Source organism: Prunus avium, chromosome 1, assembly GCF_965620075.1.
Source record: "Prunus avium chromosome 1, drPruAviu1.hap1.1, whole genome shotgun sequence".
Lineage (NCBI taxonomy): Eukaryota > Viridiplantae > Streptophyta > Magnoliopsida > Rosales > Rosaceae > Prunus > Prunus avium.
In genome coordinates, this window is record NC_142284.1 from 52212528 (window position 1) to 52230662 (window position 18135).

At 36.7% G+C, this 18135-nt stretch overlaps 2 protein-coding genes across 5 annotated transcripts; both read left to right on the forward strand.

Moving 5' to 3' along the window:
- The first annotated feature begins 1444 nt into the window (after positions 1-1444).
- Positions 1445-10584, forward strand: LOC110761260 (bromo-adjacent homology (BAH) domain-containing protein). 4 transcript variants are annotated; one of them, XR_002527352.2, is made up of 12 exons: positions 1445-1617; positions 2522-2908; positions 3967-4135; positions 4239-5209; positions 8081-8107; positions 8440-8532; positions 8730-8808; positions 8976-9066; positions 9512-9628; positions 9844-9960; positions 10064-10145; positions 10252-10584. XR_002527352.2 is itself a non-coding variant. In XM_021963699.2 (12 exons), the coding sequence occupies exons 2-11, from the start codon at positions 2564-2566 to the stop codon at positions 10112-10114; spliced, it is 2052 nt and encodes a 683-aa protein (XP_021819391.1). In that variant the 5' UTR covers positions 1447-1617; positions 2522-2563; the 3' UTR covers positions 10115-10145; positions 10252-10584. The 4 variants fall into 4 exon arrangements, 3 of the variants coding, with proteins under 3 accessions (XP_021819392.1, XP_021819391.1, XP_021819390.1); XM_021963699.2 differs by having other exon boundaries at positions 1447-1617; positions 9512-9620; XM_021963700.2 differs by having other exon boundaries at positions 10064-10584.
- An 803-nt stretch (positions 10585-11387) lies between these two features.
- LOC110761299 (protein ALTERED PHOSPHATE STARVATION RESPONSE 1-like) lies at positions 11388-15555 on the forward strand. The gene is made up of 4 exons (XM_021963747.2): positions 11388-12797; positions 13409-13575; positions 13791-14014; positions 14547-15555. The coding sequence occupies exons 1-4, from the start codon at positions 11822-11824 to the stop codon at positions 15322-15324; spliced, it is 2145 nt and encodes a 714-aa protein (XP_021819439.1). The 5' UTR covers positions 11388-11821; the 3' UTR covers positions 15325-15555.
- The last annotated feature ends 2580 nt before the right edge of the window (positions 15556-18135 follow it).

Here is an 18135-nt window from a genome sequence, read left to right on the forward strand (position 1 = left end):
GGGTACCTTGATAAATTTTCGGGGCCTTGGGTGGGGCTGGGTACAAAGGGATGTGTGGGAGGGAGGGTGTAGAACTTGGAGATGGGTGGTGGTGGAGGAAGGAATGGGCGGGCCGCAGGTGGGGGTTGGGTGTGGAGGCGGTTGTGGGAGGAGAGGGAGAGTGAAGGGCTGGGTAGGTTTTTATATATTTTAGTTTTATGAATAAATATTTTCAATTATTTCATTTGTATAAGGTATACCATGGATATTTTTGGTATTTAAATAGGGTGTACTTAGTTAATTTTATATTTTGATTTAAATATTATGGTGTACTTAGATCTTAGGGTGTACTCAGTTAATTTTATGGTTCGTTTAGCAACACTCCTTAATATATCAAACGCATCTAGGTACATTATTATTTTCCAATATACATAGATAGGTATATTATTTATTTAGTAAACAAAAATATAGGTATATTATTTATAAGAAAAATAGGTTCATTATTGAATATGGTCCGTTATAAGTAAATATACGTAGATGGATACATTATGTAGTATACAAAATTATAAGTACATTATTTGTAAGAAAAAAAATAGGTATACAAAAATATAGGTACATTATTTGTACATAAATTAATGTATCTAATACAAATTAATTTCAAATCCCTAACAATTATTAAATTTTAAATTTGGATATAAATAAAAGGAAATAACTAACCAATTAATATGAAATAAAACAAAATATGATCAGGTAGTCTGATTTGGAAAAACAGACCAAGTTTTAGTTATATATTCCGTTCACAAAATATAACCAATCATAGTAATTAAAAAAACATAATAGGTATATTGGAAGCAATCAATTTCAAAAACATACTACACTAATTACACACCAAGTTTTAATTATATATAATAATAAATAAAACTGACCCATAAAACTTATTCAAAATTGAAACACCATTATGACATTGAATAGCAAACAATTTGTTGGAAAAAAAAACACTAAAATGCAATTAGGGGTACTTTAGGAATTAAAAAATGCAGCATTTAATATGTTAAGCTTGATTAGAAAACTTGCTTAAGTGGATCTTAGTCATCGAATTTTACTTATAAAAATTAGGTTTAATTTATAGAAAAATAGAAGAATGGATTGTAGGTAAGAAAAAAAGAATTTGAAAGGGAGAACCCAAATTTACTAAAATTTACCTAATGAAAATTCATCACGTTTATAATTGGATTGGTTTATCATGCTCCTATATGCTACATAACAAACATAGTTACATATAAGTTTTTCTCATCGAAGTGTTATATCAATAAATATAGCAGAGGTATTTAAAAAATTAAGTCTTATATCAATAAATAATATCCATAAAGAAAAAGGAAAACTCGCAAATCATCTTTAAAATGGAGGTCTTTACATTTTTACCCAAAAGTTTAAAAAGAGGAAATATAGCTCTCACATCAGCCGAGGGAACCTTTAAAAGGGAGGCGAGAGGAAGAGGCGCGCATCTTTTAGGCGTTATGGCTAGGGTTTTTCATCAGAAACAGAGCAAATAAATAAACAGGGCAAAACGATTTAGGGTTTGCACACTTCCAGTTCTCTACTGGATCAGCATTATCTCAATTGCACAGGCGGTGTTAGGTTCGGTTCTCTCACTCTCTCACTCTCTCTGTCTCTCTCTCTCTCTCTCTCTCTCTCTCTCTCTCTCTCTCTCTCTCTCTCTCTACTTATTTAGTTAAATAATCCCCGTAGATATGGTTTTTCAGATTGGGGACTGTATCTGGGTTTTATTTATTTGATTTGTTTTCTTTTTCCTGAATTGTTTTTAACGTTTTAGACTTCCATCTGTTTGGCGAGTATTCTATGCGTAATTTACTGTGGTTTTTCCTCCAGTTAGTTTTTCTCGAATATAGTTGGACACGGAAATCGAAAAATGCTTTTCTGCAGTTCAGTTTTGCTTCTGAGCTCTTCGCACGGTTTACTGGTGTATTTGTTAAATCAACGGTAGAAAGCAGTGGAGTATGAGTTTTCCAGGAAAATAAAACTTTGGGTTTCTAGGGTTTCTTTTTGTTTCAATTGAAAGCTGCCACTCCTATTACTTTCCGGATATGAAATTTCAAGTTAATTCTTGAAAAGTTATTTAAGATAAGACAAGTTTGTTGCAGTCCTCAATCAGCTTTCATGGAAAAGTATTATTGTCTTGAACAATAGTAGTATTTTCTGCTTAAGATTAATTACGGTAGGAAATCATAGAGGAAACAAAAGATTAATTTGGTGAAAATTGTTCAATGGACTCATTATTTTCTTTTTTTTCTTTTTTTATCAACACTATGTTTGTCCAGTAAGTGTCCATTTATGCTCGTGGATCACTACATCTATCTTGTTTTAAGAGTTAATAGTATGGGAACGTTTATTGTAGTTGTGTTATTTAAAGTTGCACGTGCACAGACCATGCAATTTATTTGATGTTGGTCCACATTTTGAATTCTTTGGCTGCTTTTACATCTGGAAGCTTATATAATTATAGTATTTGCTTATTTTCCAGGTTAATAGTTAGTCTGCTTGTGAGGAGGTCTGCTAGGAGAACATGGTAGAAGTTGAGACAAGTGAAGAACTTGAATTTAAGTGGGGGAAAAAGAAAGGAAGGGGAGGGAGAAATAAGGATGTTCAGTTTTATGAATCTTTTACTTATGATGGCGTGGAGTATGGTCTTTATGATTGTGTTTATCTTTACAAGGAAAGTGAACCCGAGCCTGAGATTGGTAAGCTAATAAAAATATGGGAGACTGGTGAGAAGGCAAAGAAAGTCAAAGTTCTATGGTTTTTCCGCCCCTGTGAGATTTTGAATTTTCTTGGAGCTGAAGAGATACTTGAGAATGAGTTGTTTTTGGCATCCGGTGAAGGTGTAGGCCTTGCGAATCTTAATCCATTGGTAATTAAACTTTTATTTATATATTGTAACTCGTTTTATTTTCTATACAGAAATGGAATGATTACTTGATTACGGAGAGTTATGAAAGTTAAGTGGAAATATTTAGGTTTTCTTATCAAAAGTATCTCTTTAGTTTTCAATTAATAATGATATAGGAATTTTGTGTGGTCAGTATCTTTGCATTTTCTTGTAAAATTTTCAGATATTGTTTTCTCCGTGGCGCTCCAAAGTTTTTTTTTCTTTTCAATTTTCTGCTTCAATCTTCACCTGGAATTGACTAATCCCTGTGCCTTTTTATAGATTGGTTGAAGCGTTTGAATAGGATTAGTGACATATTATAGTTCTCTGATATAGGAGAACCGTAAATCATCCCTAGCTTCCAAGTGTTTTCTCTTATCTATTTCTTAGAAGACTACAAATGGTGACCCTTACAAGTTTGATTTCTAGCAATACAATCAGACTCGGCTTCCATTTGAGATGGTTGTTAAATTGTGTCAGATTATATGCCGTCTCTCTCTCTCTCTCTCTCCCTCTCCATCACACACACACACATACACAATATGCTAAGGTAGAACATCAATTGTGCTTCTGGCAAATGTTATATCTCTAATGGACATGGTAAGATGACCATTGAGAAATGGTTACAATGTGTAACTGATTGTAAAAAGAAATTAACTTCATGTAACTGGTGCTTGGAAAAATCAATTTTATGCATGTCTTGGTAAGTACCATCAGAGGACAGATATACTATGATAACATTGTACCAATCCAAAAGCTTAAATTGTGAGGATGTTTAGGAAAACAATTATTATTATACTCTTACACACTCCTTAGGCTTGGGAGTCTTTCTACCACTAGAGTTCAATATGTGGAATCCAACTTATATTGGGAGGTTTCAATTGTAGGGATTTGAACTCTCTTGCTTGAATACCATAATAAAGTTGTTGGGTTACTACTATTTGCAAAAGTTTAAGTTGTTAGGTTATGAACAACAATTATTTCATATTCTCCTACAATAAATCAGTTGTCTAGTTGCTGAACTTTTATAATCAAATCAGGAAGCCATTGCTGGAAAATGCAATGTTCTTTGCATTTCAAAGGACAAGGAAAATCCTCTACCTTCAGCTGAAGAACTTCAAATGGCCGAATTTGTATTTCGTCGAACCTTTGACGTTGGGCAGCAGAAAATCATGGATAAGATAGATGGACAAATTGCTGGGATTGATGGTACGCATATTTATCACCGAGTCTATTGTAGTTTGGATTATAGTTACCTGTTTATTTTAGTTTTTGAAGTCTTATATCTTTTATGTTTATGTAATTGTTGCAGTTAAATTCATGTTTAACCGAATGGATATTCAGAAGCCTGGTGGCGTTCTGAAAGTTGATTTAGGAAAAAACGAAGTTTGTGGGAATTCCATAGAAAGTAATGAAACAATGGTTCTATCAAAGAAAAATTCATTTAAAGAACATGTCACTTTAGAGACAAATGGAAATTGTGTTGATTCTTCAACACAAGAACATGCTGATTTGGTTAAGCATAAACCTTTGCTTGTAAAAAAGCCTGCTTTTGGTGTAGGTTTAAAATCAAGTGACATGGATAAAACTAATGAAAAAGGGGAACATGCGTCAAACCCCAAGGCCTTATTGAGGTCTAAAGTTAAAAGCGATGAGGGTGAGGTTAGACGTGGTAAAGTTCATGCACGACAAGTTGAGGAGGAAGAAAATGTAAAGTGTACCAAGGATTCTATTGATTTGGACAATAGGCCAACCAAGAAGGCGAAGATTGATTGTACTATTAAAGTATCCGATGATAAGGGAAAAATTTGTGAGCAAAGACATGTTAAGGTGGAAGAAAAGATAAGATGCACAAAGGGTTCTGGTGAATTGGACCATGGACAATCTAAGTCAAAGCTTAACACTTCAACCAAGGTGGTAAATGACAAAAGCAAAAGTAGTGACCATAAGCGTACGAATGATAAAAAGGTTTTATCATCAACTGCTTCTACACTTGATGATAAATGCAAACTTAAAAATATGGAGGATTCTCTTGGGACAAACAAAGCCCCCTGCAAGAAGACGAAGCCCGATGATAAGGCAACAACTCTTTCTAATGTCAAGTTGTCTAAAACCTCCCAACATAAGGATTTTCTTGGGACAAATGAAGGCCCTTCCAAGAAGATGAAGCCCAATGTTAAGGTTATGACGCTTTCTGATGGCAAGTTGCCACCTCCTACAGAGTCTCAGAATAAGGCCAAAAGTTATGGTTCCCAAGTGTTGGAAGTCCCTGAACGTCCTAATGTAAGTACTGTCACTCTATCTACTTTCATTTTCGTCCAATGGCCCCTTATTAAAAGCATCTCCAATGGTTGGGTGTGCAATTATGTCGTATTGTGGCACATGAACTTAAATGTTGATGCCATTCCTTGCGTATCAACACTTTGGGTCTAACAAATGCCATTTTCTTTTATACGTCGGAGTTCCCATATATTTGATCTCTCAATATGGAAGCTTTTCCCGATGTTCAATTTCGGCAAAGCCCAATGTTGTGTCATATGTGGCACTACTTTTAAAATTGACATTTTGGAACATCAAATAGCGTGGAGAAGAGTGAAACTTTATACTTTTTCGTTGGCACATCATTGGAGATGCTCTAATTGGAGAAGAGCGAAACTAATACTTTTACATCAAGGCTCGTTGTGACGTTAGGCACAAAGTGACACTAAATTCTAGTATTCGACTACGATTGAGTTCGACTGAAAGGTCAAGAACTTTGAGTTGGTGCTCATTTGTCGTTTACTTGTGTCGAGTTGATTACTTGATTGTGTTTGAGGTCGCATTACGTGTCATGCTCTACACAAGATTGATTGTTCCATGTCTTACCATCATTGATTACCTTTTATATCAAGAATAGACATTAAGATCTTGGTTCTAACGTAATGAACTAGATTCTTTGCTTAATGAATAACACCATGGCTATAGCAAAATACTACCATGTGTTTCTATGAAATACCCAAAATTTTAACCAAAATTCGGAGCCACAATGCCTCTTTCATAGTCGTAGTCATTTTTGCCTCAATCGTTGATAATGTTATTGTAGAGCCTAACATCAACCTCCAATTGATTTGACCTTATGCTAGTTTAAACAAATAGCATGTAGAGGACTTTTACCTATCTCATCGTTTGAATACCCATACACAACAACATCATGCTCCCTACATTACTTTTCTTATTCACCATCTGTTGACATGTCAATGTTTCTTCTGCGAATCTTTTGTGTTTAGTCATGGCAACATGTCACTCCTTTTCTCTTCCGACATTTAACTTATCGTGTTTAAATATAGGTACCATTTTGGTTCCTATGTTTTGCTTGAATTTTCATTTTGGTCCACGTGTTTTGAATTTGACCAATTTGGTCTTTGTGTTTTGTGTCGCTATCAATCTCGATCCTTTTCACCTGTTTCGGCGTTAATATACGCTGGCGTATGAGCCTCTGCGGGTGCATATTAACACCCAAATTAGACGGAAATGACCAAAATGATTAACATTTAAAACATAGGGACCAAATGCAAGGGATTGTAGTTTAACCAAAATACAAGGATAAAAGAGTACTTAAACCTTAAGAATATAAAGGGCTTGTTTGGGAGTGCTTTTGAAAGGCTTAAAAGCGCTTTTATGACAACTAAAAGTGCTTATGATAATGTTTTGCAGAAAAATTTAGAAGTGCTTATGGATCATAAGAGCGCTTTCTGGAGAAGCACATGTCTTGTTCTTCTTCATGAAGCATTGCCTAGTGCTTTTCTAGGAAGCTCTTTGATTTCTTATGAAAATTTCAACATCTTTATAATAAAAGTGTTTTTGCTAAAAGCGCTTATGAGCTGAAGTGCTTCCTAGTGAAGTAGTCCCAAACAAGCCCCAAGTGCTTCTAAGTCACAAGTGCTTTCATGAATCACTTCCAAGTTCCACTTGGATTTTTCGATAAACTTTTTGACATTCTTTTAGTAGAAGCGCTTCTACAAAAGCATTCCCAAATGAGCCAAAAGCCAAACCCATTTTCAAATTTAAAGGGTAGTAGAAATTCTATGTGTAGTTCGTCCATCCTTTGGTAATGGAAGGACTTTGTATTGATATTATCAATAATATATTATAACATGTTGGTAAGCTTTATTATTGACATGATATCAATAATGATGTTGATCCCAACATGAAGTCCGTTGTTTACCGATAGTAAACGGACATGCATATTGTTGAAAATGTGTCAATAACATGTCAACACGGTTTGTTGTTGAAATGCTTGATGGTTTCTTTCTCATACATCAGGGTTTAAGCAAGTAATCATATTTGTAGGGAAGTGATGCCAAAAAGTAAAGGCAATGCCTTGAACTTTGAAGGTCTCTTTTATATTTAACATTCAGTGACTAATTGGTTTTGTTAATTAAGATGGTCATTCATTGAAGCAACTGCCCTCACGCGGAGTATTTATACTCTTCTCAATTCTCTATTGCCATCTTCTGTTGTGTCCATTGTATGCCTTTCAAGACCTTGAACATCTTTGTTTGATCAAAACATCCATCACTTGAACTTTGCACAACCCAAAATTCATCCTTCAAACTTCTTCACCTCAAATTTAGCGTTTCAAACCTCTACAACGTTATACGAATTTGTTGCAGAAAAACTTGTACTAGACTAGTGTTGGGCTCAACTCGGCTTGGGACTTAACTATGCTTAATTGTGGTCTATAGGGTTCTAGAACTCAAACTCAATCTGCAGATGCTATTCCAGATTCTCAAGCAAAAGCCAATCAGCTATAAACAATGGAATTAGATCGCATGAACACAAAGAGACACAAGATCGCCTGTTTTCACAGGATGATGACTGGAGGTTCACTATTTTGAAAACAGAAAATTACTATACTCTGCACACCGTTCTCACACATGTAGACATACTATACTCTAACTATTTTGAGAACAGAAATTTACTATACGATTTTATTTTGCATTTATAACATTACATGTCAAAACAATTTGAGTCACCTAGCATGTGTTTTGGGGTGAAGTGAAGGGTTTTGAATTTAGATTTACTTTTAATTCTTTTGTATTATTAATGCCTAGTTCCCAAAAGCTTTCGCTGGAATTTAGGTCTTACAGTTTCTCATCTTTTTCATTCTTGCAGGGCAGAAGAACATGGTTTAAGGGATTTGTGAGTTTTTTTTTTCTCACTTCTATTCTTTATTTAAATTTTTATATTTGCTTTTCACCAATTTTTATTTTATTTTATAATATTTGTTTGTGAATCTTAAGTTCATGTTTATTGTTGACATTTGATTTAAGTGCCTTGAACCTTCAGTGCCTCAAACCTGTCTTCCACTCTATTGCCAAGGAGCAAGGAAACAGAATGAGTGTCTTGAAGAATTGAAAAAGAAAAAAAGAAAAAAAGAAAAGTTAATTTAGATGGAAAATTGAGCTAATGTTGTAAGGTGGACAATTGTGTGAGCTATCTTGGACTGATGAATGGTCTTTTATCAATGTCAGCCTTGGGAAGATAGAATGCAGACTGCACATGAGCAAGGCACCCTTGTTTTGCTCCAGAATTTGGATCCGGCATACACTTCAGCAGAAGTGGAGGTAATAATCGTATTGGAGCTTTAGCAGCATATGCTGTTGTGGCTTGAAGTGGTTCAACTCTTCGATAAAATTGTAGCAAGTTGTGTTTGTTCTCTTCTAAATTTTGATCATTGACTACTCTAGCCTGCCGCTTATATGTTTGGTTTTCTACTTATTTGAGAGTATCTTCTCTTTTGATAGTATGTATTATATTTCAGGACATAGTATGGCATGGTTTCAAGGAAAGTTGCACGGCTAAGATGATTCAGCGAGTTTCAAATTCTAGCCCCCACTCAGGTATAGATAAATCGGAATTGCCTCCAATGTGTATTTTCTCTCTCTCTCTCTCAAATTGACTTGATCTTGTTGTCAGATGATAATTTTTGTTTATGAACAGACCACGACTGAAGTGATGTTTTTAGGCATTGTGGATTTTAATTATGACACGTTTTTTCATATTGTAGGACAAGCTCTTGTTATTTTTAAAACTAGGGAAGCAGCACAGATGGTTGTTAGAAAATTAGATGAGGGCTGCTTGTTATTGTCAAATGGAAGGTTAGTTAGATGATATTCTAGTATCAGCTCTCTTGTTCAGGCTCTACAGCATGTTATCTGTTTTTGCTATTACTCTTATTGAATATCTTGTATCTGTTGCACTTCCCCCTTAAATAATGAAGAATCCCTGGACTAATTTGCATGTCAATAATTTCTTTCTCAAGGTCTTTCGTATGACTTGCTTGGGCTACTGCTACAAGTCTTTTTTAATGAAAATCTTTTCTGTTATGTACAATTTTTATGGGTTATCATGTCACAGCAGTTGAAAACAGATCATGCAAGATTTTTTCACTAGGTGGTATTTTTGTCTCGGATCTGTAATTTTAACTGGTTTTGTTTGAGGGAGCAGATAGGCTTCCTTCAATCTCAATGTGATTATCAGCTTTTACGTTCTCTAAAACTAGTCTGCTGTTAATATGATGAATATTTTCTATATGATTTATAGGCCTCTTGTCGGCAGCATCGGAACTCACTCTGCGGAAAAGAAACCAATTTTTTTTGGTCATCTAGTTATCGATAAACTTCGGCACCAAATGCTGCGGGAAAGGGAGATGGTACAGTTGTAACTCTCTCTCTCTCTCTCTCTCTCACACACACACACACACACACACACACACAAACACTGGCACACTCTTGCACTCTTACACCTCCTTACCACCAAGGCCCCTTACAAGCATAATAAACACATTAGAAAACCCATGCACATAAAGTTGGTATTCTGTCGTGGTTTAATCCTAGTCCCACTTACATGTTTATGCCTTTTTCTTTTGGATCCAGAAAGAAGCTGTATCCACTTCGCATTGTTCTCAGCCTAACACTACTGAATATGATATGGCCATGGAGTGGTGCTTACTACAAGAAAGATCAGACCTTGTTTGGGGGAACCTGTATAAGGTCTTGGAAATATTCCATACCATCTCCAAGCTATAAGGTTGCTGCGTGTTGTTTCCTTTGTCAAACTAGTTTAAACTGATTTTTTTTCCTTTTTTTTAAATAGCAACAAGGTAAGGAGTTGAGAAAACTCAAAGCTGAACTCAAGGCCAAATGAGCAGTGTGGCTGGGTGAACTTGCCCCTCTTGGTAAGTTTCACATGGTTCTCAACTCTTGCTTGCACTCTCCAAGTTCTGGTCTTGCCGATTCGTGAAAGAAGCCGAAATTGAGTAACAAATCTCCTCTCTTCCCCAGGGAACGTATATAACGGGGGTCTGAAGTCAAGGATCAGGCAGTGTTTTGGTTGGGCATGTGCAAGTATTTGTTCAAGACCAGTTTCCAGTTGCTGTGGGTTTGGTCTGATGCTTTTTTTAGCCGGAAATCACTGGACGGCCTGGTTCTTTCATATGAGCTCCATCATCAATCACAAATGTAAATTCACATGTATCTCATTCCGAGTAAACGGGCGTTTTTCTTTTTGTAAAGTTTTGGTTAAGCCCGTTTCCTCTCTTCCCACAATCGCCAATCAGCCAAACAGTGCGCTTTTCAAAGAGGATCAAATGAACTGTTTTTAACTTTTAAAATGCATTTTTTTTCCTTCTTTAACGGTTGAAGTAGATTTGAACTTTTTTTCCCTCCTAGCAAAGGAAAAGGATTAAACAGTTGAAGCATAAAAAAGCGCATCCACTTTCACTGCTGCTCCATGGTTAAACGTAAATTTCTGTATTTTTGGGGCTTTCCACGGCCTATTTTAACATGAAATATTATACAAAAACTCTTATAGAGCCTATTTATTTAAAGAGAAAAAAATATTAGTTTACGGAAAGTTAGGAAACTCATGTAATGTACATGGTATGAATTTTCGCTAACAAATTTAAGAATTTATGTTACCAATTTGAATAATAATGACATTCTTTTTAAGTAACAAGGCATATCAGTACAAAAGTTTTATCTGAGGAGAACAATATTTCAAGAGTGGTGATTTCCCAACACTCCAATTTTATCAACTTACACTCTATTTTATAACTAAAAAAGGAGTGTATGTGGATAAAATTGGAGTGGGGAAATTATTACCCTATTTCAAATTGCCAATAATAGCTCTCCCCTCGTGGGTTCACAGCTTTATTACCTTTCACCTAATTACCCGACTGATGAATGTTTATTCCACTTTACATGAAGCAACTAATTAATTTGCTAATTATCAGTTTACCTACTCAAATTTAAACGATTTACCATTCAAAAACACACGTCAAAGCAATACCATCCATCGCATCGTGGCATTTTTTTAACGTGCTAATCAGCGACCCGACGTCGTTTAGGCTGCCTCAAAAAATGTGACCGTTATTTTAAAAAATCCGGATTAAGACACCTCGTAATCAAACAGCGCGAGTAGCTGTTGAGTCCTTCACTCTGTGCGAGTACGCAAATCCCACTCTTCTTCTCACTCCTCGCTCCTCTCTCTCTGCTCACTTCTCTGTACCAGTTTTGGCAGCACTCTATCTCTCTCTCTCTTTTCATTTCATGCCTTCCTCCCTCCATTACCACACTCTTCTGTGTCCCTCGTAGCTGAAAAAGTGAAAACCCAAAAAAGCCCCCGCCTTTGTCTCGCATCTCTCTGTGGCTGCTCCTACCACAGTACTCAAACTCAGCTCTGTTAAGCTTCACTCTGTCACATCCATGGAAGCCGCACCATTCTAGCCACACCCATCAGCTCCAAACCCAAAACCATAGTGTTTCTGAGCCCTTTTCTCTTAAATGTCAAAAAGGCCATAACTTTAAGACTATTTGAAACTCCAATAGTCGTTTCCTCAAGAACCCAACAAAAATGGGGTGCGCCCAATCGAGAATAGACAACGAAGAATCAGTCTCGCGATGCAAGGAACGCAGAAACCTGATGAAGGAGGCTGTGGTGGCTCGAAACGCCTTTGCTTCGGGGCATTCCGGCTACACCATGGCCTTGAAGAATGCCGGAGCTGCGTTAAGCGATTACGGGCACGGTGAAACCCAACAGACCCAAGAGCTCGAAATCCTCCAAAGCCACAATGGGCCACTGGACCCCACCACTGAGCCACCTCCTCCACCGCCGCCTCACCTCGAGAATCTCAACCTTCCACCACCTCCGCCGCCTCTACCCACTTTCACTCCGAGTCCGATTAAGAGGGCCACCAGCTTGCCTGCGATGAGTGCTGAGGCTCGGAAAATTGGGGGGCGGAGAGTTGGGTTGGCCATTGCTGAAGAGGATGAGGAGGAAGAGGACCATGAACATGATGATGAAGATGAGAGTCATAAAGGGTTTCAGAGGGGATCGAGAAATGGGGCTTCCGAAACGACGTCGTCGCCGCCGAGGACGCCGGAGATGAAGCCGGTGCCTCCAATGCCTGAGTCTAAGGGTATGGCTTGGGACTACTTCTTTATGGTGGATAACATGCCGGGACCTTCTTTGAGTGAGAATGAAGGTGAGGAGTTTGGTGAAGATGAGAATGTGGAGGTTGGCGGCGGCGGTGGTGGTGGTGGTGGTGGTGATTTGGGTGATGAGGTTGAGCCAAAGACTCCGGAGAAGGTGGAGGAGATAGAGGAGAAGGTGGAGGAGACTCCGGTGAAGCCGACAATCGAGCATTCGAAGACGGCGCCACCGGAGTTTAGTAGGAGAGTGGTCAATGTGATCCCCGGTGTGACTTTGATGGAGATATTGAATAAGATTGATGATAATTTCTTGAAGGCCTCGGAGAGTGCTCAGGAGGTTTCAAAGATGCTCGAGGCCACTCGGTTGCATTATCACTCGAATTTTGCAGATAATCGAGGTATATGCCACACTGATAGTGTACTTCGAATTTCTTTTGAGCCTGAGCTTTTATATGATGCTTATGTTTTGTTCACCTTCTTAGGTGTTAATGTAATGGTTGAGTTGTGTGTGTTCATTTTGATGTGTGAAAGAGACCCTTTTCTCCAGAGCTTTCAAAATGTCTTCAAATGGTTCCTATCAAAAGAATATGTGCAAATGTGTTTTAAAATATTGAAATCGTATCTTTTAAGTATTCAAAACTACTTTTTGGAAATCTGAAGTCAAGCTTATATACTTTCACTTTCTGATATTTCAAAATGAGAAAAAGTACTTTATACAAGATGTTTGCCTATATGTTGGCTCTAGTGACTTCAAAAACTAATTCATCTTTAGTTGTCAGTATTTACCCTTTTATTTTTCAAGGATTGATGCTTTGAATCTTCCTGTTCCAGGACTCAAAAAATGTTAAATTACCTTAGGAAACCACAATTGAATGACTATTCTACAAAGAAAATCTTTTGAATGTGCTTAAATTTGTGCTTGTGCTTCATTGTTATAGGCATTCTCTTTATGAGATATATCCTCTGAATCATTTTTGGATGCAATACTGATTCTTGCAATGTTATGCAGGACACATTGATCATTCTGCAAGGGTCATGCGTGTTATTACATGGAATAGGTCGTTCAGAGGCATACCAGGTGATGGGAAGGATGAAAACTCGGAAGATTATGAAACTCATGCCACTATTTTGGACAAGTTATTAGCATGGGAAAAGAAACTTTATGATGAAGTGAAGGTGCATTGCATTAGTTTATTTCATCTTATTTGTTTGTTGCCTTTCATCTTGATTCACTATTTTCATTCCGCTTTCATTAACATTGTTAGTATCAACTCTCTACTCAGTATGATTGGGAGAATATATTTTGAAAAGTTCCCGGCACAAGAATGTGCAGCTTACTATATGCTTATTCTCATACCCTGCACCTTATTGGTTTTGCTTTATGTTGATAGCAAGGGGAGCTTATGAAGGTTGAGTATCAGAGAAAGGTTGCTCTGCTGAATAAACAGAAGAAACGCAACGCCAGTGCTGAAACCTTAGAAAAAACAAAAGCAGCTGTGAGTCATTTGCATACAAGATACATAGTTGACATGCAGTCCATGGATTCTACAGTTTCAGAAGTAAATCAATTACGGGATGAGCAGCTGTACCCTAAACTTGTTTCTCTAGCTGATGGGTAAGTCTATGGCCCAGAATTACATTGAGAAATTTTGGTACTTCTTTGTTTCATTCCTGTTGCCCCTTCTTGGTTGATCAGATTATAGTTTCTTTGTCTTATCATTTTAGTTATGCATCAAGAGCCTTTCATTGTAAAAAAGACTAGTAACATCTAACGTTCAACAAAAGCACCATTCTAATGTGGGGAAATTGAACTGATATTTCCATTTCTATAATGTTCTCTGTTGAATTTTGCCATCCTCTTTTGTTATATACTAGATGGTTTTGTATTGAAGTTTTTCATCTATGAAGACTTTTATTTTCAGTGGGACTGTTTCCTTGCTCCTCTGACAAAGGATGGCCACATATTTATTGCATTAGACTTATATACCAGTCATGGGCATAGCACTCACTTAACGTCAACTGTGCCTGCAAACAATTCTTGTACATTGTTCTGGAAGCTATTGCTTTCTCCTTAACAGATTGTGGTAATATGTTCTTTGTATTAAGAAGGATCCTCTGGAAATATTTTAATCTCGTCTGCAACTCAGGATGGCAAAAATGTGGGAAAACATGTGCACGCATCATGGTAGCCAGCTGAAGATTGTCACGGACCTAAAATCCCTTGACATTGCCCATACTCCGATGGAAACCACAAAGCACCACCATGACCGCACTGTCCAGCTCTATAATGTTCTCCAAGAATGGCTTTCACAGTTTGATAAGCTCGTGACTCATCAAAAACAATACATCCAAGCTCTTAATAGCTGGTTGAAGCTAAATCTCATTCCCATTGAAAGCAGCTTAAAAGAGAAAATCTCATCCCCGCCAAGAGTTCAACATCCCCCAATCCAAGCCCTCCTCCATTCATGGCATGATTTCCTTGAAAAGCTTCCTGATGAACTGGCAAAATCTGCAATATCGTCCTTTGCAGCTGTGATAAAGACCATAATACTTCACCAGGAGGAAGAGATGAAGCTAAAGGAGAAGTTTGAGGAAACAAGGAAGGAGTATCTGCGTAAAAGTCAGGCATTCGATGACTGGTACCAAAAGTACGCGCAGAGACACGCAGAAATGGATCAAGAGAGAGGTGAAGATGCAAATCCCAAGGATCCTGTCGCCGAGAGGAAGTTCATTGTTGAGAGCTTGAAGAAGAAACTGGAAGAGGAAGTTGAAGCTCACCAGAGACACTGTATCCAGGTGAGAGAGAAGTCGCTGGGGAGTCTCAAAACTCGCTTGCCCGAGATCTTCCGCGCCATGTCAGACTATGCTCATACCTGTTCCGAGTCTTATGGAAAACTGAGGTCCCTTACGGAGCCAAAAGCTTGAAATGCGACCCTAATGTGTATGATCTGTTTTCCTAGGAAGCAGGAAGGTTTTGTACTTTTTGTATGTGGCAAACTTGTTTCACTTGGCAATTTAATGTTGGTAATCTTTGCTTTTCTGTAGAAAATCTGCTGAAACATGCAACTTAGCCCTCCTCACATCCCATGCATCATGCATGGGAGACCATGTAGTTGAGATTCCATGGAAAATTAGAGAACTTGTTCATTTTGTTAAGAGAGCGCTCAATTGGTGGGACAAAGTACCAATGTGGAATATAATTTATCCTCTTTTTTTTTCCTTTATTTATTTATTTGTTGAATCTAGTCTTTTTTCTTTCTCAATCTTTGTTCTTTGGGTGAACATAGAGCCTATCGAAAACAATCTAGTGGATGACTGGGGACATTGTCGGCTAACGTGCGTGCCACAATGGAGGAGAGAGAGAGAGAGAGAGATCATGAAATTCTTTAGAATATAGAACAAAACAAAAGAAATCCCCAAACAAATATGCTTGATCTGACATTTACATCATTAATATGAGATGTCATATGCCTTTTTTTAAAAAATAAAAAATTTATTTGGTTGTGATTACTTTTTAAGCTATGAATATTTAGTGTTATGCACTTGAGTATGAAGTATGAACAAGTTTTATGTAATGATTAAAGAGCAAACTCAACCAAAAAAAATAACAGTGAACAACTTTTTAAACATCTTAATCAAACTCATTGCCTATTATTTGGTAATTATACTATTTAATCATAGAAAATCTTGAGTTCAAATCTCATTCGCGAATTTTTGTTGTGATGTTGAATTTGAAAACAAAAATTTGTTTGTCCTATCATCCTTGAATTTTTAAATTTTTTAAATTGTAATTTTTCTGGTATTTTTGAATATAGAAACAAGAACTATCACCCCTACCCTAGCTTGACCACCAATGGAGAGAGATAAGCTTTTAACTATTCATGGTCCCAACCTATCCAACATCTTGGCCAACTCAATCATGCATTATTACATGCTAGAAATTTTCAGCACCCACCATTTAATCTCACACACAGTTCTCATTGTAATTTCGAAATTTCAACTCCTGCTCTGAGAGTCTGAGCTGAGCTTCATGGAAAATACCGTGTTATGTTGTGTGATTAGGTAAGACTTCCCTTTCCAAACAGTTTGAAAGCAACATCACCTGCATTGACATTTATTATTTTGTTGTCTCCCTAAAATCTTTATGGTGGTGAGGTTGCAACTGGGATTTCAATGGGGAGAACATTTCTCAATTTTCTCCATTTGAAGAAGCTTCCTATTTCTTATTATGGTTACTAGCTAGATATAACTAGATTGGATTGGATTTAGTGGATTCTCATAAGCAAATTCGTCTTTCGATCCAATTATGTCGATTTTAAAAATTATTGATTCAATCAAATCCGCCAAATTATCAAAATCAATTAAAATTAAATTAGATCGATGGATTTATGCGAATTGAATTGGGTCTTATACACCCTAGTTTACCTATATTTGCCTGGGCCAATGTGAACCACTGTAATTAAAGCTTTGGAAGTTTCAACACGACCAATCTGAATAATTAAGAAATAATTTTATTTCTTTCACTTACTTTTCAAAGGAATGCAATGTAGGCATGCGGCTAGCAAATAATGACTCTTTCGGCGTTCACACTTTTGACCCTTTTAACAGAGCTTTGGTGCTGACATACTTCTCTCTCTCTCTCTGCTTCTAGTAACCTTTAGACTGGCTGAGACACCAAAGCAGCTTCATCAAAGCTTCTTCAGCTAAAGAAGAAGAGACCCTTTCCAATTTCCTTTATTTCTTTAACAATAATATTTTCAAATGGATAAAGAATTGTATATATTGGAATATACAGTAGCCTTTTATTGAGGAATTCCTCAAATAAAATATCTTATTTGTTAAAAATCATGCAAATTGAAAATTATTCTAATTGGAATCAACAAAATAGACTAACACGGTGCTTCAAGAAAAGATTGTAACAACAACAACCATCTAATTGACTGGTCAAATGTTTTTGGATTGAAGTGATTTTTTACAGAGATATCTTTGAAGCAATATCTATATATAAAAAAACACCCTTTCCAATTTTCATTTATTTCTTTAATAATAATATTTTTCAAATTGATAAAGAATCGCATATATTGGAATATAACCCTTAACTTTGGTCCATTTTAAGAGCAGCCAAGTTGAGCCAAGTCAAAAGCCAGAGCCATGCGCTTTTACATTTAAATATGTATATATATAAATTGTAATGTCACACCTTTACATGTATATATATATAATTGGTTCTATAGCCAAATGAGGTGCACAAAACTTGGTCTTTGTCTTAGCAATGGGCATCAAAGAGTGGTGCAATTCACGCAGCCAAAGCATCAGGTTGGGGCAGCCTTACATGCCAATCAATTACAACAAGCCTGATCAGTGGCAAAGATTTTGGAAGAAATTCAAGATGGACAAGAAGAAGAAAAGTTTCAGTTCTAGCACTGTCACGCCGCAGGCAGCTTCTTATGATCCGAAAACATATTTGAAAAATTTCGATCGAGGGATGGGATCGATGGAGTCGGATAACTTGTCCCGGAGTTTCTCAGCTCGTTTTGCTGATCCATCCATGATTTTTCATAAGAACAGGAACTTACTGGATTGATGTTATGAATGATGCCAAAGAAAATTTGTGTATGTAGTTTTTGATATTGGTGTAAATTTTGACTATTATTTTCTGAAATTTATTTTCTCTCTATCCCTCCACTCCCTCTTCCAAATTAAAGTTCCATAGTTGCTTATAATTTTTGTTTAAAG

What these genes read in the sequence shown, in the direction of transcription:
- LOC110761260 (XM_021963698.2), top strand. Translation starts at nt 2,564, where the DNA reads ATGGTAGAAGTTGAGACAAGTGAAGAACTTGAATTTAAGTGGGGGAAA. An exon ending in GAACATGGTTTAAGGGATTT is followed by an intron (nt 8,108 to 8,439) that starts GTGAGTTTTTTT and finishes TATCAATGTCAG; the next exon opens with CCTTGGGAAGATAGAATGCA. An exon ending in TTTGGGGGAACCTGTATAAG is followed by an intron (nt 9,961 to 10,063) that starts GTCTTGGAAATA and finishes TTTTTTAAATAG; the next exon opens with CAACAAGGTAAGGAGTTGAG.
- LOC110761299 (XM_021963747.2), top strand. Translation starts at nt 11,822, where the DNA reads ATGGGGTGCGCCCAATCGAGAATAGACAACGAAGAATCAGTCTCGCGA. An exon ending in AACTTTATGATGAAGTGAAG is followed by an intron (nt 13,576 to 13,790) that starts GTGCATTGCATT and finishes TTATGTTGATAG; the next exon opens with CAAGGGGAGCTTATGAAGGT. An exon ending in CTTGTTTCTCTAGCTGATGG is followed by an intron (nt 14,015 to 14,546) that starts GTAAGTCTATGG and finishes TCTGCAACTCAG; the next exon opens with GATGGCAAAAATGTGGGAAA.